The sequence below is a fragment of the Dryas octopetala genome, chromosome 9, assembly GCF_963921425.1.
Source record: "Dryas octopetala chromosome 9, drDryOcto1.1, whole genome shotgun sequence".
Lineage (NCBI taxonomy): Eukaryota > Viridiplantae > Streptophyta > Magnoliopsida > Rosales > Rosaceae > Dryas > Dryas octopetala.
Genome location: NC_141374.1, coordinates 13,956,757 through 13,979,918, shown reverse-complemented (window position 1 = coordinate 13,979,918; position 23,162 = coordinate 13,956,757). Strand labels below are relative to the sequence as shown.

Below are 23,162 nucleotides of genomic sequence, written 5' to 3'. Positions count from 1 at the left end.
AGCTTCGTTAGGACTGAAGACAATTAGTTCATCTTTTCCTTATAGATTCATGTCAATTAGTTCACCCTTAAATGTTCTTCTTAAGTATAGATTCTTCACCCTTGCGTCCGTTTACATCAGATACAGAGCATCCGCACTGCAGATCGAAGTTTTCCTCTAAATACATATTGGTGGGGTTCTTTGGTACAAAAATATGTAAATTTCATTAAAACGCAGCAAAAGTATGGCCCAGGAACAAACCACAAGAAGAGGGTCATGGCTCCATTCTAGTCTTTGGAGTTTGAGTGTTTGACAATTGATTTGTGTTATAGGTCTTTCATATGATATAATATATACACAAGGCTGCCTAACAAAACATAATAAACATTGAAGTTTTACAGTTCAGATAAAAGAAAAGCATTCCATTAAACATAGGATTTACAACATTAGAATTATGATTATGACATATTTAGTAAACAGTTATAGTAGCTAACTTTTGTAGCACTAGATCATAAAATAGATCCTAAATATTCATCCATATCGTCTTTTAACTTCTAAACTACAACATAAAATGAACTTGCTCAAACCTTCAGTACGGCAAGCGATCACCACCAGAGGCAGAGCTAGACGCCGTGGCATTGCTGCGCTCAGCGTGACAAAGCTGGCGGAGTTTGGTGGGAACATACCAAATAGAGAGGAGGGGATGTGCATTGAAGATGGCATCAATGTCCCAACCTTGACCTGCTGCAATGGCCACAAGAGGCTTGTAACATGCCTGTCTCCAAGCCCCGACATTTTCGCCTCTCTCCTTGAACGCCCTCCTCAGCGCATTGGATGCCTCCTCGTCTAGGCAATGCAGCGCATAGCAGTGCACGTAGTGCCGCATCTTGGGCTTGTTTATGTAGCTCGCTCCTGCCTTTTTGGCATACCTAAACACCTGGTTTGTCACCTGGATTTACATGATATGTTCACAGTTCACACAACCATTAAATTGTTGCATTTTTCAACTTTAACCAAATAATTTAAGAATATTTTTAATGTATATACAACTTAAATTACACTTACGTACATGTATCATATCTACAATAAATGTGTATTGCATTAAATATACATATTAGATTCGATTATTGTCCCATCAAATTAGTCACAATCCATATTTGACACGAATGTTTGGATTAAATTCACTATCTATATATGACCAATCAAATCAAATTTAGATTAGGCCTAGACTAGATTCACCACCCTCAACTGCTAAGTTCACTACCCTATTTTAAAAATTCTAATTTTACCTTTTGGTAGATAACTACCGAATGATCATTCTATATGCATATGCCAAATTTTGATAAATTATTCGGTAGTTATCTGTCAAACATTGGTAGAGGTAGATGTTTCGGTATATAATTACCGAATAGTCATTCTACAAGTATATGTCAAACTTTAGTGAATTATTCGGCAATTTCTGCCAAATATTGATGGAGGTTTTCGTAGATAACTACCAAATGAGTGTTGGTGATTTCATCTTCATTTTGCAGGAGAGGGTAAAATAGAAAAAAAATTGGACAAAATATGTTAAGATGGTGAACTCAATAGTTGGGACGGTGGATTTAGCCTGGATCTTTAGATTAAAGTTGGATTAAATTCTCATCTATCAAAAGACGTATTAAAGTTGGATTAAGATCTTGCGAACTTGCTCCGTCTCGTTGTTATGAAGATCAAGACCCGGCCCATTTAGCCTCTCAGCGGGCCTCTCCAACCGAAATCTTTGGTCTACTGAACTCGTGTACCCGACTTGTCACATATTTTGGGGCCCACAACGATCAGGTTCAAGGACATGTCACATGACCAGCTGGTTGTGTTTTCGCTAAATACAGTACTATTATGATTACAATTTTCAGAGTGAATAGTAATTATTTCTGTGATTACCATGATAACGATTAATGACTATTTACCGCAGTAGAAAGGAGGGGATAGTACTAATCAGTAATCAATGAGTACGGAGTACCTTGGTGGGACATTTTTCACCGCGCTCCTTGGCAATGTTCTGGACCTGGTTCAAGAAATCACGGCATTGCTCGTAGAGATGGAACAGGTAATCCAGGCCGTTCTTTTTGCCACGTGCCACCTCCCCAGGCTCCGTCACGATGAACGGGTGCTCCCGCTGTCTCTCGCCCAGTCCACCGCCGTTGATTCCATCGCCACCATTGTCCTCGTGGTCGTCCTCGTCGTCCCCTCCGTCGTTATAATGGTTGACATGTCCGCCGCCACTACTCCTATGCCCCTTCTTCATCCGCCGCTGCTTCTTCCGTCTCTCCGCCGCCGCCGCGACCACTTCCCACGTCGCCCCTCCGCCACTCCCCACCATCTCCTTCTCCTGCTGCACTGGCTCCTCCGACAGCCCTGCCGGCCCCATGCAAAAATCATATATTACATATTCTCCAATAATAAATCAAACAGTCAGTTAAGTCAACATTTCTATGTCGTAAACTGTTTAGTAAGTAAACATTTTTATCTCACCAGACTGTTTTGCAAATCATAAATGAATAATATATTTGACTGTTTGATAAGTAAACATTTCTCACTCGCCACATCTTTTGGCAGTCTGATAAGAGAATATGAATCTTTCTTGTTGACACGTATTATATTAATGAATGCATGGTAAATGAGTAACCTTCTTGGGAGAGAGCATCGAGAGCGTTGGTGGTGGTGTCGGCGAAGACGAGGTGGCCCCGGCGGGAGTCGTCCTCATCAAGCCGTCTCCGCTCAGCTCTAACGGCGGCTTTGATCCCGTACCTCTCGCCGACGAGGAGGTCCCAGTGGAAAATCTGAGAGAGGCTGTTCATCATGTCGTCAAGCTCATCATCCTTCATGTCCAGAAGCGTGTTCACCGTGAACCCAAGCTCGGCTATCTTGGCCGCCGTGTAGTATCTGATCCCGTAAGCCTGGAACAACTCCTCCAGCCCTCCCAGCTCTCTTTGAGGCCGCACAGAATACGACGTCGCAGCAGCAGCAGCAGCCACCGCCGCCGCTGCTTGTGGTGGTGGTGCTGCTTCTAGTTGAACCCGGCTCGGTGGCACGACCATCCCTCGTAGGTCCCACTTGAACAAATTGGCAGCGAAGGCCTCTGGATCCATTACAATGTTTAATCCCCTTCAATATCAGTCTGATCTCTCTCTCTCTCTCTCTCTCTCTCTCTCTCTCTCTCTCTCTCTCTCTTAGCCCTATTCTGTGGAGCTGGCCAGATGTGCTGTTGGTATAAAAGCAACTATATTTTGTTTACGAAACTACCCTTTTAAGAACGAGATATATATCATATAGGATTGATTTTCCCGAGGAACTAACAAACTGGGATGGAGGGGGTTGATGTTCTATACTTGTATTCAAATTTGACACTCGAAACCAAACCAAATTATACAATCAAAATTTGAACGTGTCATTAGGGTCCTTCCCAATTGGTCCCAGTAACCAATGACCTTTTTAACATGTTATACTAGGGGTGCATATGTTCGGTTATCCAAATCAAAATTTAATATTTATATTCAAACCACAAATCTCGAAATGGTCATTTTCATAATTAACCATATCGAACCACATTATTGGTTAACCAAAATGTTTGATTAATGAAAGATTTGGTTGGGTTTAATTTGGCTTAGTTAGTCCGATAATAACCGGGCCTAAAACATTGGGCCCAACTTTCTGATTTTTAATATAAAGTTCCCTTTTGCATGTCTATTTTGGCTAGGTAAATGCCCATTTTGTAGGCCTAATTTGGCTACAAACTATATAACTAGTGTTACATATATATATAAATCTATATGTTTTACAATTTATATATAATAGATTTTATATAAAAATTCATTAAAAATACCTTAAACTCTAAATCCTAAAAGGCTAAACCCTAAACCTTATACTATCATACTCTATAACCATTACCTATACAAGTATATTCTATACTCATTATCTATACTATTATTAGTATACTCTATACCTATTACTAGCGTGTTCTATATTCTATATCCTAAACCCTAAATCTTATACCCTATATCCTATAAAATATAAACTGTATGGTATTACTATTATAAACTTGAATTAAACTAAACAAAATAAAGAATAAATATATGATAGGATTTTGTAGATATTTAATTATATTAAATAGATAAGTCAGAATTATAATATATATTTGTTGTGTATGGTCATTACACAAATCATCAATGGTCCAATGGAAATAAATGATTGAGTTAAATGGCCTGTGCCAAGTTTGATACCAAATCAATTAGCTGTGGTTTGGTTTGGTTTTTTAACCATACAATTAAAAAAACAAAAAACCAAAACTTGGTTTGGATCAGTTCGGTTAGTCGATTTTTAGGTTTGTGCACCCATACCTGTTCTCATGTTATGTACTCAAACGCTAGCCTATACTTGTTGTCCATGTTGGGTTTGACCTATTTTTAACATTAATTGTTAAATTTATTCATACGTGCACCTCTGATCCCTGCTAATTAAATAATGTTTTCCTAACTTTCTTGCATGGTCCAAATTAATATGACAAAACCCACATCAATTTCAATGTCAAAATCTCTGATACGATCTTTGTAGTACGTAGTAGATACTAGATAGTAAGAAATCTAGAGTTCTTGGCAGATATTGAGAAGTAGGCCAAGGCTAGAAACGCAAAGTCAACTTTATGGGCAAAATAGACTCGAAGAAGATATAGCAAGTGCTGGCATAATGGAATGTGAAGGAGTAAGATTGGTGTTTGTAGTATACATGGTAAATATCTCCATCGTCATCATCACGCTTTAGTAAAAAGAGGCCCATCAGTACTCCGTGACTGTAATGTGAAATCTGAAAACCCATCTCGCATAGATTCTCAATCTTTAATACTAGAACGAGCTCGGCAAAGCATGGAGAGGGGGTATTTTGGTAATTTCGTGGGGAACTAATTACTGTTCCTTGGCAATATAAAAAATGGCAGGGGAAGTACAGGGTCGGGCAGGTGTTTCAGTGTAGTCAGTTTTGGCCAAAGCTGTCTGAGTCGACTGAAAAAGGCTGATCCTTTTATGTACTTTCACAGTGTGCGTAAGAACACGGTAGTGGTGGTGTCGCGATCAGGTGCTTCTCGGCCTACCCTGTTCCCGTCGTCCGACCAACAAGTGTCCCCTGACGAATACGATGTTGTTACGGTTCTCCGACACGTGTCGCGCGGAGGAAGGCGGGTGTCGTGTGGGCCCGGAAACCAGGTGAACGATGAATTGCTGATGTGACGTAGCAGAGAAATTGGAAAATTGAAAAAACTCAACCTTTTCTCTCCGTCGCGAGCTTAGCTTTGCTACGACTTTATCTTCTTTTCAGAATAATAAAATCTATAGTCAACAGGACGTACTTTATCGAGGAAAAGCCAATGGGTTGCTGACACGTCATGTACCCGAAGCCCTGACTAGCTGACTCAGTGGTCCAGGAAGCCCAGTCAGGGCTGGAGCCACTGGGCTTTCACATTGAGTCATGAACAGTAGTCTACCTTTTACCTTCTCACTCCTCTTTTTTATCTCGTTTGTTTTTTCTTTTGGCTATACTTTCTAACAATTCAAATATTTTACATGTGATTGAAAGATCCAATGAACGATTATAAATTACAAAAATTGAAAGATTCAATGTTTGAGCTGATCCTATATAAATCTTCTAATTGTATATGTCTGACTTCTAGTTTTTTTTTTTTTAGAAATTCAAGAATGAGTTTTATTATCAAATACAGAGTAAGATGAGATAATTAACCTAAATTTCCAATCATTTACTTAAATAAAAAAAAAAAAGTTCAATTACAAGGGCCTTCCAATAGCGATCCATCATTTAGTGTTAAATGAGCGATTCTCTATGAGGTCTATAAATGTCGTTTTGTGTCGATCCAAATTGTCTATTTTTCACATTTTCATTAATAGATTATCAATGTAAAAAATCAGCAAAATTAGAAACCGTTGATATCTAATTTAGAACAAACAAATAGACAAACAACAAGTTTGTCTATAAACACTTAAACTTCGACCTCTTAATTAAACGAGAAAACGATTTTCGATTTAGCTGATTTTTTGCATGAATGATCTATCAATGAAATTTTAAAAAATATACCGTTCGGATCGACAAAAAACTACTCGTGTGGACCTCATAAGGGTTCCCTTATTTAACACTAAATGATGGATCTCTTATTGGAAGTCCTTTGCCTCTATAAATTATATATATATATATAGAGGAATAAGAAGTAGTTTTATTAATTAGCAATATCCTCATACAGAGAAGGACCAAACCAGTGAGGCCCGGACTTCACATCTCACCACACATGATATCTATGGTTAGTCAAAGCAAATTTTGCTAAAAGATGTGCTACTCTATTCGACTCCCTACGCTTAAGCAAAACTCGTTAACAAGTCTTTCATGTCTTCCACAATCGCACCGTCTGCTGCAAATTAATGAAGGGAGGGGATCATTAATTCGCTGGAACAACATCCATTGAGTCCAGCTCTAGTACAATTCGCTAAAGCTGCAAGCTGCAAGCTAACGAACCCCAACTTGAATAACCGTTAATTACTAACCCCAGCAGGCAATGTATCTTGTTGCTCATAGTTTGCAGCTTGATAATCCATTGCATATTGTTGCAGCCGACCGTATAGACCAAGAGCATCTTCTTCGTGCTCATTGATCACGTACTCATGAGTTCCATAAACCCCAACACGAATAGGCAAATAGATCATGAGGTTTTTCTTCTTCCTTCAAAACATGTCTAGGCATTACAATAGAAGACCCCAAACCTGCCTTCCAAACCCCAAATGATATAGTTTAATTACAATGTGATTTATGCAACAAATTTGAGTACGAGTTTTATATGAACCTTAATTTTTGTCTTTCTTAATCAACGTACCAATTATGCTTTACTAAATTCTATTCCCTTCTTTTATTTTCAAGTGTAACGAAATAAAAAAAACTAATAGCACACCATCACCAATAACCATGTTGTCAAGTGCCTTTGCAATATAGTATATAAATAGATAAAGACATTACATGTCTCTACAAATAGATAGAGCCGTTACAGTTTTTGAGGTAGCCTATTTGGAAAGATTGTAAAATTCTTTGCACTAAAGTTCGATATCCTCTCCTCTTAATAAAACAAAAATAGATAGAGATGATTTATATACACTTGTTTTATGCAACGAGTGTATCACGTCTAGTACATCATGTAACTACCATATGAATATATGATCAAACGTGAAACCTCACATACAACTTTGTGTGTTAAGTTTTTCTTATCAATGGTAAGGGAGAGACCAGAGAGTGAACAAGAGAGCGAGTTTCTCCAATTTTTATTTTGAACAACAAATGGGGTTAAAAGATTCAAGAAAAAGTATTAGGCCAATTTTATTGGGCTCAAATAGTGGACTATAAGGATATGTGGGCCGAGTGAAGGATGTCCAGTACAGCCCACTGTAAGCGAAAAGCTAATTGGACCCGGCTATGGTGAAGAAGGGGATGACGACGACCACGACGACGATGATGATGAAAGGAGGAGGACATGGAGCGAAGAGGGTTCTGAACCGTTCCGCTGAACCACGGGCCTCCATGAACTCAATGACGCAGTGGGAGCTCCCCTATGCCTCCTCCAATGGTGGCAATTCACGTACAGGTTCAGGTAGAGGTAAGGTAACCCAGCAACCCACTTTGCATTTTGCTCAGTTGTACTTTTTTCATACACCATTTTTGAATTCTGCATCTACTTGTTTTCACTGTAGAAACCCCATTCTCTTTCAGATCATCAAGCACTCCACCATGTTCTTAAAGCATGCAAACTGTCATTGGACTCCACAACTGCAATTCAAACCCATGCTAGAATCATTACACTTGGATATGGAACCTACCCTTCTCTCCTTGCGTCTCTGCTAGCAGTTTACAAGCGCTGTGACTGTGTCAATCTTGCTCGTCAGCTTCATCATCATATTTTCTCTTGCGCTTCCAGTATCAACTTTTTGAATCTCGTCGTTGAGAGCCTTATGAGAAATGGAGAATGCGATATTGCCAAGAGGGTGTTCGGTAAAATGCCCAACCCAGATGTGGTGGCTTGGAACTCTGTGATCGGAGGCTGTGTCAGAAACGAACGTTTTCAGGAGGCATTGGCATTGTTTCGGAAGTTGTTAAGCTCGGGTTTGGAACCAGATGGGTTCACATTTTCTTCTGTTATTACTGCGTGTGCGCGTCTTGGAGCTCTTCACAATGCTCAGAGGGTGCATTCTCTGATGATGAAGAAAAGAATTGAACTGAATTTTATACTTAGTGCAGCTCTGATAGACATGTACGCGAAGTGTGGTAGAGTGCAAACCGCAAAAGAAATTTTTAGTACTGTCCAGCACAATGATGTCTCTGTTTGGAATGCAATGATTAATGGGTTGGCAATCCATGGGATTGCTTTGGATGCAATGACAGTATTCTCAAAGATGGAGCTTCAGAATGTTTTACCAGATTCGATAACTTTCGTTGCCCTTTTGAAAGTGTGTAGTCATTGTAATTTGGTTGAAAAGGGTCGCAAGTACTTTGATTTGATGAGAAGTCAGTACTCGATTCAGCCAGAACTTGAGCATTATGGAGCCATGGTTGATCTCCTGGGTCGAGCCGGGCTTCTAGAAGATGCTTATGCAATTATAAAGGGCATGCCAATGGAGCCAGATGTTGTTATATGGAGGGCACTTCTCAGTGCCTGTAGAACTCATAGAAAGCCTGAACTGGGAGAGGTTGCCATTGCAAATATATCCCGTCCCAAGAGCGGAGATTACATTTTGCTGTCAAATACCTATTGCTCTCTAAAGAGGTGGGATAGTGCAGAGAGAGTGAGAGTAATGATGAAGAAACGGAGAGTTCGTAAAAATCAAGGGAAGAGTTGGCTTGAGTTGGAAGGTGTGATCCACCAATTCAGGGCAGGTGATCGGACACACCCGGAAACAAAATCAATATACAGAGTGTTGGAAGCATTGATCCAGCGGACCAAGTTGGAGGGCTTTGTGCCTGTGACAGAGTTGGTTTTGATGGATGTCTCTGAAGAGGAAAAAGAGGAAAATTTGAATTGCCATAGTGAAAAGTTGGCACTAGCCTATGGGATCCTTAAAACTAGTCCTGGAACAGAAATCAGAATCTCCAAAAACCTGCGGATCTGTCATGACTGTCATTGTTGGATAAAAATGGTTTCAAGAATAATAAGTAGAGTAATAGTTGTGAGGGATCGGATTCGTTTTCACCACTTTGAAGGTGGTATGTGTTCTTGTGGAGACTATTGGTAGCGAATAGCTTGAATATCTGGTATGTGTGATTTTAGTTCTCATCAAGGGCCAGAGCATAAGCAAAGCTAGCAGGACTGTTCATTGAAGGAAACTCTATTACATTTGGAGAAATTAGTATTCTCTTGAAGCCCTTTTCAGGTCCTCCACTTGTTGGCTTGTAGTCAAAATATAGAAGCATTTAAAGGATTACCAAGAAACCTATCTGATATTCCGAATGTTGTTCTGTTCCTACACCTTGACGTACTTCATTAGAATGATTGCTAAAAGACAGCCATGATGCAATGATAGATCCCTCTTACCGAATTTGGGTTGTTTGAGGCTCATGCGACGTGCTAGTGCTTTAAGGAATCAGTCGAAAGTATGGTTTATTTTGCTTGTATCAGAAAAGCTTTATTTGACCTTTAACATCATTGTTGGTAGCTTGCAAATATACGTTTCTTTCCTTGTCTGAAGCTTAAGAACAAACATATATATGATCCAATGTAGTACAATTTTGGCAAGGGTACATGCCTTAATAATATGGCTAAAATCTTATCTTGTATTAACCGTTAATCCATTCAATCAAATATTGTGGTGAAGATGAGTTCTTTTTCAGTACTTCTTTACTTTTTCCTCTTGGCATGGTTAACCAACTTTCCATCCTAGATAGGAACCAATGGTTGTTGGCCTCCATATATCTCGGGGAGTTGGCTTTCATCAATCTCCTCAAGCAGAGTTGATTTCAGCATTTTGTTCTTGACAAATACTATCTGCACAGAGAAGCAAGATGAAATATATATCTGTAATAGCCTAAAGTATCTATGTTGTTGTGAAGTATGAATGCTGCATACGTTGATGATACTTTTTATGATTGCATGGCATAGACAGTGTAAATAACATCTTCACATGTACCAATTCAGAAATTTACCTTCTTCTTAGTTTTGTTGTCAATGAAAGGGTAAACAATTTTCCATACTGTCATAAATATGAAGGGCACATGGACGATGAACATCTTCCCTAGTCTTTCTGGATAGTAGTCCTGCAATGATTAGTATATAGTTCTGCATGTTATGAGACATTTTTTATGCTTCTGGAATTTATTTGATCTTCCTTTTTGCTATAAAGAAGTTACAGTTGAATTAAATTTTTTGAAAATTAAGTTTCTCAGTTTCCCTTATTTGATCAACATGTTAACCAGATTTTTATGTATCTGACCTATTAAGTTTGTTTTATCTTCTTTTTACAGAGAAATGAAATGGTATATAGCAGAACAGAAACCTGCAAAATGGATAGAGCTCCAAGGTATGCTCGCATGTCACTGTTAGAATATCCCCAGCCTTCAAGATCACTGATGACAACAAACTTCTCCTGTCCTGGTGGCATCCTGATACATCAAGTTCAAATCATCTAGCATACATTGTCTACGGACTACAGCTTTGGTATTGTATACCTCATGATCTGACACTACAGCTTCTGTGTAATATTTTCGTCTTGTTTGTACCATAGAATGAGCAAAAAGAAAAGAAATTCCTTGGGGACATAGTTGATTGACAGAAAAAACTTACCTGGCACATATCTTGTCAAGAGCATAAACTACATAACCTGTACATACAAAAATACACTAGTCTGAGTAGAAGAAATGCCAATCCAACTTCAAATTTGGAAGTTTCAAGTTGCATTCATCTTTTTTTTTGGCCAAGCAAGTTGCATTCATCTTAACCATGCAAAAGCAGTGAGAACTGAAAAGTTGTAGCAGACTTTTGCTTTTGTTTGTTAAGCTAAATTCTTAAATCTTGCTGACTTAGAATGATGATAAGCTCTAAGGCAATAGTATTAGTCGAGGTTTATTTTGAGCCATAGGATAGTTAATTATCATGTAAAGACTCAACAAAATGTAAAAACGTACGCTTGAATTCCTTGACTCCCCCTTTGTCTTGAAAATGTCTAGCACCTAGGACAACTGTTATGGGACGTCCTTTCTTGTCTGATCCCTGTAGAAACATCTTGTTCTGTGCAACTTGATTTGGCACCTCTGAAACAGAAATGGAACCATTAGGAATGAAATCTCGTCTCCATTTCAAGTACTTCAGGAACATGGCTGAAGCCTGGTCTACATCCAAATCACGAGCACGCAGGAACCTTCTTATCATCAGATCATCCACTTCCTGCACACAAATTACACTCCACATAAATGGTAATTTAGAATTTGGTACAGGCATAGCTTCTGCTCTGTAACGTGTAGAATGTAAGATCAACACTCCTGAAGATCAGTGCAGGCAACCAAGCAGAACATATTTCAGGTAAAGTCAAATCATCCTTCAATATTCAGGAACACCAAGTTGCAACACTGGTAAATCAGGATTCATGGTCTGAGCCGGACCTCTCCTGTACTGACTAGTTCAATTTCAGTGATACCGATACACATCAACTGATGATGCATATTTGTGACAACAACTCATTATGCAACATATCAAAATATTTCTTAATTAGTTAATCTGCCGTTGCTTTGCTTGCTTCGCTTTGTACTGTATATTAATTTAGATTTGTTTTAAAATAAACTAGAACTACTAATTTCACTTATTCTCACTAGGATTTAGTAATTTGTACTAATTATAAATGTACAAGTAACAGTTTCACTTGTATATAGCACCTTGGAGGAAGGATCTTTCCCTTCAACAAATGCTTTCATAAGACGAGCTCCGGTCAGCTCCTCTAATTCAGTGCTGCTTTTCATGTGATTATCTTCTGGTCTCACTTGTGCTGCTTCTTCTGCCTCATCTTTCATGGTTTCCTTGGACTCCATCTTCATTATATCAGAATCCATGATATTCTGCTCTCTCGCACACACAAAGTAAGACCTCGACAGAGATAGAGCTAAATAGAAAGTTACTACTGAGGATTGCTGATGGGGTGCACAGAAATGTGCCTGTATATAGAAGCATTTGAAGGTATAACCAAGAAACCTAGCTATCTGTTATTTCTGAAGTGTGCTCTTGGGTTCTTACACCTTGAGGTACTTCATTAGGTCCAATTTTATTTGAAGTTGCTGTAACTGTAATTAGGCACCATGATGCAATGAATGACAGACGACTCACACCGAATTTGAGTGGTAGAGACGCTCATGCGAAAGTGGCAGTGCGTAAATTAGTCAAAAGTATGGTTTGTTATGTATTTTTGTATCCGAAACAACTTTATTTGACGTTTTGGTTTTACATGGGACTTTCATGACAATTAAAGAATTATTTTAAAAAATAAAAATTGAAATGGGGATTTCATGGCTCTGTTAAGAAGAAAACCAAACGCGTCACACATACAAATATGTGGTATGACAATATAGGGTGAAGAAACCTAAGATCTTATAAATAAGTACGCGAGACTTTTTATTTTGAAGTGAAATATTTCTCTCAAACTCCCTCTCTCATATGTGGTATCACTCAAGCTAAATATGTAGATAACTCATATTGGGTGACATGAGAGCATGTGAGGCTGTTTGGTCCAACATGTAAATTGTATGTTTTGATGCCTTAAAAAAAAAACTAGAACATCTAATTTAAAACTAATTATTAAATGGGGATTTTCTGATCATTACGCAAAACTGTAAAGCAAGAAAAACTAGTCTATAGCAAAATGTGATATATTTGTAGCCCCAAAGATAGAAAATGAATTAGGAATGCACACCTTTGAAGAAGGATCCTGGGCTTCAACAAATGCTCTCATAAGACGAGTTCTGGTCACCTCCTCCAACTCAGTAGAGCTGCTACTGCTGCTGCTTTTCATGTCATTATGATCTTCTGCATGTCTCACTCCTACTGCATCTGCTTCTTCACCTTTCATGGTTTCTTCCTTGAACTCAATTTTATTAGACTCCACCATACTCATCTCTCTCTCTCTCTCTAATAAGATCTCTATACATGGCAATATATAGAGAGAGATAGAGCTAATATATACATAGCAAGTTTACTTCTGAAGAATGGCTGATGGGTTGGCACTTGGCACTTGGCACTTAACTAGAAGGTGCCTATAGATGTATATGTATCATTGTATTGTACTGTATGGTGATGGCGTCCAAATATTTACCATTTGTCAAGAAAAAGGCAACAAATTCTTTGGCTTCGGCCTCCATTGTACCCAAAAAAAAAAAAAAAAGGCAACAGATTTGGGGTATTTGACGCAACTTTCCCCACCCAATTAAAATCTGGGCTGTCGGTTTCTTCTCAACATTAATTATATGGATTTTTAAAGGAGTTGAACCACATTTAATACACATCCATGTATATTTAATATCGGTAGCTACTAGCTAGCTATAATTATTAATTGCTTAACTGGCTAACACTTTCATATATACTGTTTGAATAATGCCCAAAAAGGGCTTTACTTCAGTCTCTTTCTTAACTCAGTAAGATCGAGGTCAATGGGGTTCATGTGCATCTTTATCCCCATTAATCTTTTCCTGCTTAATTGTTGCATGTATGATAACACTTCGAAAAAAGGTGTTGTAATACATTTATACATGCAATAGATATGCATGGTTTGGTGACTGCCGACTGGGTGAGCTGGTGGGTTATTGTCCATGCCCACAAGGCCCACGAGGCCCATCAACATGCATTTATTTTGGAACTAAATTAATTGATCAAGCAAATAAGCTAGACAAAGACAGAACATGATTATGCATCATGCATGTGCCTTAATTAATTTACACCTACGTACACAGGCTACACTTAATCATTTTTCTGATGATCCCCTCCATCATCTTCCCATCCTCGCATTTCATTCACATAATCAAGATTTATTTAATTCAAAATGAAAAATTCGAAAATGATAATTCACATGATAGAAAATATAAGATGCGATCATTTCAACGTTAGCCATATAAATATTTAAACATTATATGATAAATGTTCGAACATTGTCTCATATCTTGAATGAAAGAAATTCGTTTAATGGTTTAACTCAGTCATCCAATAAATTATGGCGGATAAAAGTTTCATTTAATAGATACTAGTTTCTCCGCACGCGCTAACGCACATGCAAATGGGCTTTCCTATTGTTCAATTGGTGAATATATGAATGAAAAACCTCTTTTATTGGGCATGCATCAACATTTGTAAAAATTGTTATTTATTTTAAGTATTAGTTGTATTGGTTGGTAAGCCATAATTGATTATTAGCATCTATCATGAACCCTTTATGATTCGTGATGTATATCTAGGCTATGCAATATTATATTGATGAATACCAATCTTCACATTTGAAGACTTGAAAATTGTTGATAAATTTTTTTAAGAAAAAATAAACGTGTTGCTAAAATGACTACAACCGGTTTAATCACTTAAAAATAGGAACGGATAGTCAAAATTAGTAGATAGCTTCCCTTGCTACCGAACATTATATTAACATGTTACATCTTATGTTTTTATATATGAAACTGGATGTAAAAAAAAAAAAAAAAAGGAAAATGATAGACATAAACCAAGGTGAATTCATCACATAAAGCTTTCTCCGTATGTTTTGTTGATGGGTCTGCTATGCAAATTCAGCTCTACTCATAGTCATGGTCAAGTCTTCTCCTTCTTTTAAGCAGTTGCAAGACTTGGTGGTTTTGTAGTTTCATCAACTCCAAAAAAGAGATTCAGAGAAAAAAAAAAAAAAAAAAGCACTGAAAGGCTAAAGAAAGAGAGAGTGAAGGCATTTTTCTATCGCTGCAGAGGATCAACCTTAGGTACAGCCATTAATTGTACGGTGGTGCAAGATCTCTCATGAAATGGCCGAGGTCATACCATGAGGAAGATAGCATGTACCCCTAACTTGCACTCGAGTAGTGCCCGCAGGCACCATTAGCTCAATAGTATGTGTTATTTTCCGATATCTGGCTGCAGGTTACTACAAACCTAAATCGGTGGCTACGAACACCAAAGATGGCCTAGGCCATCACCCAAATGATGCACGAATGCATCGATAAAAGAGGCGATGCCTAAGAGCATCAACAAAATACCATGCTCAAGGAGATCAGCTCAAATTTTATTTCCTTGTAGCACCTTCAAAGTTAGCACTGCCACGTATTCTCTACTCGATCAATCACCTCTTTTTTTACTTTAGACAAAGTGATTTACAAAGTTAGAGCAATGTAACACATTAGCAATTTTCAGGTTGCCATCTCCCCTTGGTATAACATACCCATTTCCCTTCTAACACATGAACCACATCATGTTGACAAATTGAGGAATCAAATGCACACTCCAATTTGATCAAAATAAACAGATCTCCATTGATATTAAAAACAAATAAAAAAAAGAGTTATTAAACATAGGAGAAAGTAACATGTCAATAACCATCTAAGAAAGGTCACGAATTTCTCTCTATTGATTTCTAGTAAACAATATAAAATTTTAATTTCAATCAACATTACATATATAGAAATATCAGCTTGTTTTACGCTTCATTCTTGAGTTAGCTTGCCAATTCAATATGCAGCAGGGACCCAATTCGAGGATCAAAGTTCACACCCGTGTCATGGTCATCTATCAAAGGAAAAAGTAACTTAGAGGAAACACCAATTAGAACCAAGTTTCATACATTGTCATCATTAGAAGGTACAAATAAAATTCTCTCTCGATCAGATTCCCAACTTTGGCACTCAACAACAACATCTAAATAGAAACAAAATTAGAAATAACTCCTAAGCGAGTTTATTAGAATTTCACTAAGTTGTTGACCACCAAAAAAAAAAAAAGAAAAAAAAAACTCCGAGAATTAGACAACACTAAAAGTCCCCTAAATAAATATATGAACATCCTCATTTTTGCTCAAATTTATTTCCAAATTATATGTAACAGCATTATACTAACACTTGCCTCATTTGAAATTGTTAAGAGAGAGATATAGAGCATTCATTCTAATAAGTTTCTCAATTTTTTTTAGCAAACCAAAAAGCTCATTACCTAGGAAAGAAGCATACCAATTCTAGGTTCAAAAAAATCATGCATAACCTGATGAGCAATGCCAAAACAGCCTTTTTTTTTTTTTTTTTTTTTTTCAATTAACGCTAGGAATTTAAATACTCTAATTTCACGTACAATCTAAAGAATCATATAGTCTTCTCTAGCTGTTGGTCCTATTGCTTACTTCTATTTTGCTTGCTTTTGTTCTTCAGTACATTATTCCTCTTCGTAAATATGTAATGGGCCATAAGAGATTATTGCTTTGGTTACTCAAAGTCTCAATTACATGCAAAAGAGATTATGTACAAATTACAATATGGCCAGACATATATAGTGGCTCACAAACAGATAGAGGAGTATGATGCCTTTAAAAAATTAAATAAAATATAAATGAATTTGGGAAGTTGTTTCAAAGTGATGAAACTATGAGAAATTATACGTTGTCTCACAAACAGTAGTGCACAGATGTATACTAAGAGATTACACAGTTATATGACAAAATTAAATGAAAGAAAAAACATGTAAACAAATAGAACCCTACAATATATCACAGGAGCCACATTATATAGAGATCGATTTTAATCATTGTTGAAACTTTTTTATAACATTATTACATAGACAACAACTTGATAGGGATTAGGGATGTTACTGAACACATAAAAATATCATGCTGCAATATGCTGTAGAATCTCTCTTCACCTTTTTGTTTTTTTTTTTTATTGTTTTCATGATTTCTAACCAGGACTTTCACGACCGTTTAGTCTTTAGGTAATCAAAATTTAATTTAGTATTTTAGAAATGACAAACCCTGCACGTATTTTGTAGAAAACCCCGCAGCAAAACTGCAGAGCACAAAAAAATCTGTTAAACTCTCAGCATGACAGTCCCCTCACATGGAAAAAATTAAAGGCATTAATCAAAGTTTATGTTATAGAAAATGTTGGGATTTAAGTTGGTATAGAAATTGACGTCGGTGCCTCTTTAGAACCCAATCCTTCTATGTTAAGATGCAGAAAAAAGAAAAAAAATAAATTGCAATTAAAACAATAAATTACCTTGAAGATTCTAATAATCAAGACTTACAAAACCTTTAAGGTATTACCTTGGCCTTTCTCCTTGCATTCAATCTAGTTCGTATCATTTCCCCCCAAAGAAAAATTTATCTTCAATCTTTCTGTTTTATGCTTTTTGAGGAAGAGATAGAGCAGCAAAATATAGGAAAAAGAAAATGCAAAGAATCTGATTATTTGTTGGCTATTAGAGACGTTTGCGTTTAGTGGGATAGTGGGATAGAGTTGAATTGCTCCTAGGAAACACACGCTGGGTTTTTAATTTTGTTGTTCTTTTACCATTTTATCCTCCTTAGATTAATTTTTCTTCTAACATTTTAATTAACGAAGGGTATTAACAATAAGATATAGATATAGATATAGATAACTCATATCTTTGGTGATTAATAAATGGGGACCCAACACCAAAAAAAAATAGTGAAATAGGCGATTATAAACTGTCCCAATATGGGGACATGCAATGTAGTTAGTTGGGCCGATCGAAATGTTCACAACTTTACAAGGAATTTTTTTTTCGACCAGAATAAATGAACACACGTGTCATATATTTCATGATATGACTTTAATAATGAACAATACGTGTCATATATTTTCACGATATGACGTGAACACTTTTTTAAATTTTTTATTTCTTTTGTGGACAGGAAAGTCACATTCAATATATTTGCCAACTTATTAACCAAACAAATCTAGCAAGATTTATTGGCCAAAAAAAATCGAACTCCCAAGCCTTAGCTTTTATTATAGCTTTTTTCATGACAATTTATTATTATTATTATTTATTGAATTCAAACCCTCTACTTAAATTTTTCATGATACTTTCATAAAAAATAAAAAAATTCATGATACATTACATGAAAAGAGAACTCTTTTAAGAGAAGAGAGACATTGGATCTGTTTGCAACTTATTAACCTGACAAATCTAGTAAGATGTAGACAATAACTCCTATGTCTTAACAATTATTATAACCACTTTTGTAAATTTTATTTTTCAAAAAAAAAAAAAAAGGAATTCATTCAGATCCTCTATTTATATCAATAATTATAGAACTCATTAGTTAAATTATAATGAATTGTAATGAATTAAAGTATTATAATGTGCGAAATTTTTAGAGCTCTTTAAAACGATATAGTATAATTTCTATTTAATATAATATAATTAAGTATAGTTCAATGACATCTAATTCAGTGCGTCCCAATATTGTATACCAAATGAACCCTTATATCAGAACAAAAAAAAATTGATCCCTTATATATATAGAGCCACAGTGCACCGACGCATAAAGAAAAACCTTTGATTTATATTTTTTGTATGGATGTACATGTACAGATGTACTATAATTTTAAAAATAAAATTCTGTTTTTTGGTCAACAAGTAAAATAAGATGGACTTAGCTCAAAAAAAGAAAAAAGATGGACTTAAGTATTATTTGGTATTCCTAATCAGAAAAATTAAAGAAATTGTGAAAAGGAGAACAACAGGTTGGAGGCTTGGTCTTGGTGGTTAGGGACTGAGATGGACTTGCCATCAACCCACCGTCGAGGCTGAGTAAAAAAACAAAAAAAACCAGAGGAATAAGTAAGAGAGAACCGCGTATGTCTTTGTTTTCCCCGTTTCGTTTAAACCCAAATTCACTTTTCAATTTTCATTTCTCTGTCAATTCCTTTTCTGCTGCTGAAGCCAGAGACCAAATTTGAAGGAATCTTCCAGCCAATTATACTTTGACGTCCCAACTATCAACTTCATCATATTGCCAAGAAACCCATCTGTCTCCTTTGACTCGTATCATTCAAACCCTTCTCTTTGTTGGGCCACTGGTTTTGTAGCTGAAGAAAGAGAAGGATTGGGAAAAGATGAGAATTTGGAAGTGGGGTTTTGCTGGGCTTCTCTGCGCTGCCTTCGTGTTGGGGATTGGTTATGGGGAGCAGGCCCGCACTGAGCGAATTTCAGGTAGGACAAAAAGACTTCATTTTTGTCGATTTTCCTGATTATTTCTGGATTTTGGGTGTCCTTTAACTGCCATATGTGTTTGGTCACTTGAAGTTTGGGTTTTGATTGATGGGGTGCTTTGCTGATCTTCATAGTTTGGAATGTTTTTGGGATCTGCCAGGGTGAATGTTGATTTTAGCTCATCTCCATGTTTTCGTGCTTATCGTTTTTAATTTTGGTTTGACCATAGAAAGATTAGTATGTGAATCTGAATTTTAGTGCAATGTTAGTTGTTTTTCAAATTAGTCATCAAGGCTTCTACTTTGATCCCCCAATAGTTGAAGTCATCTGTGTAGTAATGTTGGTTTATGTAGCTGGAGTTGTAGCTAAACCCAGAAAGCTAGCAAAGACATAATGCCATTGTGACCATGTTTAGGAAAACGAAGGGTTAAATGGTTTTTATCCTTTTGCATTTGTTGGACTTGTCCTGTTCAAGGTATTAGATTGTGTATATCATACTACCGAGAAATTCAAGTGTATGTGAACTTAAGTATCGTCTGTTTGCACTTAATGTAGGTAGTGCTGGTGATGTCTTGGACGATGACCCAGTGGGAAGGTTGAAAGTTTTCGTATATGAGCTTCCAAGCAAATACAACAAGAAGATTCTGCAGAAGGACCCCAGATGCCTCAACCACATGTTTGCAGCTGAGATCTATATGCATCGATTTCTCCTTTCTAGTCCTGTCCGAACCCTTAATCCTGAGGAAGCTGATTGGTTTTATACTCCTGTATACACCACTTGTGACCTCACACCTAATGGCCTTCCTTTGCCTTTTAAGTCACCGAGGATGATGAGAAGTGCAATACAACTTATTTCTTCAAATTGGCCTTACTGGAACCGGACAGAAGGGGCTGATCACTTCTTTGTAGTGCCTCATGACTTTGGAGCATGCTTTCATTATCAGGTACGAAGCTTGGTTTTCTTTTATGTAGTTCCTCATAAGCCCGTAGAGCTTCATTCTTTCATGATGTACGTAAATTTCATTATGTATTGCTCTTGTGTTGTATTTAGGCATGTCAATTATCTCAATTTTTCCTATGTATTATGATTGTCTATATAATTGCAGGAAGAGAAAGCGATTGAAAGAGGAATTCTTCCCTTACTCCAACGTGCCACCTTGGTTCAGACTTTTGGGCAAAAAAATCATGTTTGTTTGAAAGAGGGCTCAATTACAGTTCCTCCTTATGCTCCTCCACAGAAAATGCAAACCCACCTAATTCCTGAGAAAATTCCTAGATCCATCTTTGTTTACTTCCGAGGATTATTTTATGATGTGGGAAATGACCCAGAAGGTGGTTATTATGCAAGGTAATTCTAACAGAACTTATATGTTATGTTAACAAGAGGGTGTCTAAATGTCTCATAGCATTTGAAGGATCAAAATGTATCCGTTCGTGAATGGTGTGAGCAAAAAAGGATATTATAAACATGTTTGATGAGAGAAGTCATGCCATTTTATGAAGTTAAAAACATGACGGCATTTATTAAACAAGAGATCTACTTCTGATAGCTGTTTAAAAGAAGATAAAATGAGGCAGAAATATATTATACAACAACTGTCTTTATTACTATGTTTGGGATCCTTGGTTTGTTAGATAACCATAAATATGTAGATAACTCTAGATGGGAAATGTCTGAGTCTAACTTTGTTCTTCAACTTTACAGGGGTGCAAGAGCAGCAGTGTGGGAGAACTTCAAAGACAATCCGCTTTTTGACATTTCCACAGAGCACCCCGCCACATACTATGAGGACATGCAACGAGCAGTCTTTTGTTTGTGCCCACTCGGCTGGGCTCCTTGGAGCCCAAGATTGGTTGAAGCAGTGATTTTTGGTTGCATTCCTGTTATCATAGCAGATGACATTGTTCTACCCTTTGCTGATGCAATCCCATGGGAAGAAATTGGCGTGTTTGTAGCTGAGGAAGATGTTCCCAACTTGGACACCATACTCACTTCAATCCCACTAGAGCTGATATTGAGGAAGCAGAGATTGCTTGCCAACCCTTCAATGAAGCAAGCAATGTTATTCCCACAACCTGCTGAACCAGGAGATGCTTTTCATCAAGTTCTGAATGGACTTGCACGAAAGTTGCCGCACAGCCCTAGTGTTTACTTGAAACGAAGTGAGAAGATCCTAAACTGGACTGCAGGCCCAGTGGGTGACCTGAAACCTTGGTAGCAGCTATGACTTTTGCCTCTGCAACCCCACCCCAAAATTCACAGGAATAGTTTTGTTGTTGTTGTTGTAGTTGAGATGCTGATTTTCATCAAAATGTAAATTTGGATTTTGTGAAAATGTATCAGATTATACACATTTCTTGTAGCAGCTTCAGGTGTATTCACAATTTTTTGTACCTTGACTTGGATTGTTATAAAATGATGGTGATTGTTCCATCTGAACCAAGATCCATTGTTGCTTGAATCAACTGCTCAACTGCAGCTACCAAGTGTATGCTCAATGATTAGTATGGTTACTAGTTAGACTTGGGGGCAAAACAGTAATTTCGTTCATGGGGACATGAAAAGAAGAATCTAGTAGGGTGGTGTGTGGGGAATATGGAGGCCACGCGACACCCAATGGGAGACTCGCACAATTCCAAATTCACTTTGTTTCTGCCACTCTCTTATCTTTTAATATCTTCCTCTCGTTCCTACTACCACTGTTAACACTCACATCCTTGGAGAGACTGAAGAGTAGAAGATGGCCCTGCAGATGCAGGTACCCACCACCACAAGAAACCATGTAGCGCCACCTTCTCCATTAGCTCCAAGCGGCAATGCCGGCCTGCGACGACCCTCCAATCGTTTTGCTCTAAAATCCTCCTTCTTCTCTTCAACCCTTAGCCTACTGCTCTCTCCTAAGCAAAAGCCTCTTGCTTCTGCTGCACCTAAGTTCTCCATGCGCGTTGCCTCCAAGCAAGCCTATATTTGCCGCGATTGCGGGTACCAAATATCACTCCTTTCTTGCTTGTTTGTATCTTCTTCAACCCTTAACTTTGATTATATTAAACGTTACTTGAATTGGGTGATGCAGGTATATATACAATGAGAGAACCCCTTTTGAGAAGTTGCCTGACAAGTATTTCTGTCCTGGTAATCACATCAATATACTTACATCCATTTCATCATGAAATTACTAGCTTTTATGTATAATGTGTTTGCAACATCGTCTTTCTTGTTCAGACAAGAGACATCCACTTAATCATTGATTGGTTTTCAATTCTGAATTTGGTTGTGTTGTACTCTTGGTTATAGACCAATCCATCATGTAACTTTATCATGATTGTGATTTGTGCTTTGCAGTTTGTGGAGCTCCCAAACGGAGGTTTAGGGCATACCAGCCTCCGGTGACCAAAAGGGCCAACGACAAAGATGTTCGAAAGGAACGAAAAGCACAGTTGCAGAGAGATGAAGCAATTGGGTAAGCATCATGTTCCTTTTCTTTTATTTTTCATTAAGAATACAATGTTTTTCTTCCTTGTAATGAATTGGAGACTCACATGCTGCTATGCTTGACCTGGCACAGGAAGGCACTACCTATTGCTGTTGCAGTGGGAGTTGTGGCACTTGCTGGATTATACTTCTACCTCAATAACAGCTTTTAGGGATAGTTTCATAGTATAGTGGCTACTGTACCTCAAATGGATTGGACACAATCATTTGTATAATTTTATTTTATTTGTTCAACCATCTTTCAATTCAATTTACTTTATCACGCCTCCAATCCAGTGCACGATAAGAACAAAGAAAGACTATTTAAGTTCTAACAACACAATTATGTCCTGTCTACAACGAAGGTAAGGATCCACATTGAATATTAAAAAGATTACTAAAAAAATAAGGAACTCCCTGGATGACATTCCAGGATCGCAAAGCTTAAAATTGACAGGAAGCTTT

At 37.3% G+C, this 23,162-nt stretch overlaps 5 protein-coding genes across 7 annotated transcripts; 3 read left to right on the top strand and 2 right to left on the bottom strand.

Moving 5' to 3' along the window:
- Positions 1 to 568: 568 nt before the first annotated feature.
- LFY (floral meristem identity control protein LEAFY) lies at positions 569 to 3,110 on the bottom strand. Its single transcript, XM_086256289.1, has 3 exons — positions 2,648 to 3,110; positions 1,982 to 2,376; positions 569 to 928 (listed from the first exon to the last, which is right to left on the bottom strand). Exons 1-3 carry the CDS (start codon positions 3,108 to 3,110, stop codon positions 569 to 571), a joined length of 1,218 nt encoding a protein of 405 aa, XP_086112415.1.
- Positions 3,111 to 7,533: 4,423 nt separating this feature from the next.
- On the top strand, positions 7,534 to 9,891 carry LOC147274447 (Tetratricopeptide repeat (TPR)-like superfamily protein). Of its 2 annotated transcripts, none has more exons than XM_086256974.1 (2): positions 7,534 to 7,657; positions 7,771 to 9,891. In XM_086256974.1, the coding sequence occupies exons 1-2, from the start codon at positions 7,582 to 7,584 to the stop codon at positions 9,285 to 9,287; spliced, it is 1,593 nt and encodes a 530-aa protein (XP_086113100.1). In that variant the 5' UTR covers positions 7,534 to 7,581; the 3' UTR covers positions 9,288 to 9,891. The 2 variants fall into 2 exon arrangements, with proteins under 2 accessions (XP_086113100.1, XP_086113101.1); XM_086256975.1 differs by having other exon boundaries at positions 7,549 to 7,657; positions 7,752 to 9,294.
- An 8-nt stretch (positions 9,892 to 9,899) lies between these two features.
- Positions 9,900 to 13,079, bottom strand: LOC147274446 (uncharacterized). Of its 2 annotated transcripts, none has more exons than XM_086256977.1 (6): positions 12,945 to 13,079; positions 11,173 to 11,431; positions 10,832 to 10,868; positions 10,545 to 10,650; positions 10,195 to 10,305; positions 9,900 to 10,036 (listed from the first exon to the last, which is right to left on the bottom strand). In XM_086256977.1, exons 1-6 carry the CDS (start codon positions 13,041 to 13,043, stop codon positions 9,929 to 9,931), a joined length of 720 nt encoding a protein of 239 aa, XP_086113103.1. In that variant the 5' UTR covers positions 13,044 to 13,079; the 3' UTR covers positions 9,900 to 9,928. The 2 variants fall into 2 exon arrangements, with proteins under 2 accessions (XP_086113103.1, XP_086113102.1); XM_086256976.1 differs by lacking the exon at positions 12,945 to 13,079 and adding an exon at positions 11,917 to 12,134.
- Positions 13,080 to 18,769: 5,690 nt separating this feature from the next.
- Positions 18,770 to 21,665, top strand: GUT1 (Exostosin family protein). Its single transcript, XM_086257260.1, has 4 exons — positions 18,770 to 19,225; positions 19,781 to 20,169; positions 20,332 to 20,573; positions 20,931 to 21,665. The coding sequence occupies exons 1-4, from the start codon at positions 19,129 to 19,131 to the stop codon at positions 21,442 to 21,444; spliced, it is 1,242 nt and encodes a 413-aa protein (XP_086113386.1). The 5' UTR covers positions 18,770 to 19,128; the 3' UTR covers positions 21,445 to 21,665.
- A 204-nt stretch (positions 21,666 to 21,869) lies between these two features.
- LOC147274444 (Rubredoxin-like superfamily protein) lies at positions 21,870 to 22,980 on the top strand. The gene is made up of 4 exons (XM_086257261.1): positions 21,870 to 22,208; positions 22,300 to 22,358; positions 22,569 to 22,686; positions 22,792 to 22,980. The coding sequence occupies exons 1-4, from the start codon at positions 21,967 to 21,969 to the stop codon at positions 22,868 to 22,870; spliced, it is 498 nt and encodes a 165-aa protein (XP_086113387.1). The 5' UTR covers positions 21,870 to 21,966; the 3' UTR covers positions 22,871 to 22,980.
- Positions 22,981 to 23,162: the final 182 nt, after the last annotated feature.

Excerpts from the sequence above, each read along its gene's own strand:
- LFY (XM_086256289.1), bottom strand. The coding sequence starts at position 3,110 with ATGGATCCAGAGGCCTTCGCTGCCAATTTGTTCAAGTGGGACCTACGA. Across the intron at positions 2,377-2,647 it reads CGATGCTCTCTCCCAAGAAG|GGCTGTCGGAGGAGCCAGTG; the intron begins GTTACTCATTTA and ends TGGGGCCGGCAG. Across the intron at positions 929-1,981 it reads GTGAAAAATGTCCCACCAAG|GTGACAAACCAGGTGTTTAG; the intron begins GTACTCCGTACT and ends ATGTAAATCCAG.
- LOC147274447 (XM_086256974.1), top strand. The coding sequence starts at position 7,582 with ATGAACTCAATGACGCAGTGGGAGCTCCCCTATGCCTCCTCCAATGGT. Across the intron at positions 7,658-7,770 it reads ACGTACAGGTTCAGGTAGAG|ATCATCAAGCACTCCACCAT; the intron begins GTAAGGTAACCC and ends ATTCTCTTTCAG.
- LOC147274446 (XM_086256976.1), bottom strand. The coding sequence starts at position 12,090 with ATGGATTCTGATATAATGAAGATGGAGTCCAAGGAAACCATGAAAGAT. Across the intron at positions 11,432-11,916 it reads GGAAAGATCCTTCCTCCAAG|GAAGTGGATGATCTGATGAT; the intron begins GTGCTATATACA and ends ATTTGTGTGCAG. Across the intron at positions 10,651-10,831 it reads CTTGACAAGATATGTGCCAG|GATGCCACCAGGACAGGAGA; the intron begins GTAAGTTTTTTC and ends TTGATGTATCAG.
- LOC147274444 (XM_086257261.1), top strand. The coding sequence starts at position 21,967 with ATGGCCCTGCAGATGCAGGTACCCACCACCACAAGAAACCATGTAGCG. Across the intron at positions 22,209-22,299 it reads TATATTTGCCGCGATTGCGG|GTATATATACAATGAGAGAA; the intron begins GTACCAAATATC and ends TGGGTGATGCAG. Across the intron at positions 22,687-22,791 it reads CAGAGAGATGAAGCAATTGG|GAAGGCACTACCTATTGCTG; the intron begins GTAAGCATCATG and ends GACCTGGCACAG.
- GUT1 (XM_086257260.1), top strand. The coding sequence starts at position 19,129 with ATGAGAATTTGGAAGTGGGGTTTTGCTGGGCTTCTCTGCGCTGCCTTC. Across the intron at positions 19,226-19,780 it reads CCGCACTGAGCGAATTTCAG|GTAGTGCTGGTGATGTCTTG; the intron begins GTAGGACAAAAA and ends CACTTAATGTAG. Across the intron at positions 20,170-20,331 it reads GAGCATGCTTTCATTATCAG|GAAGAGAAAGCGATTGAAAG; the intron begins GTACGAAGCTTG and ends ATATAATTGCAG.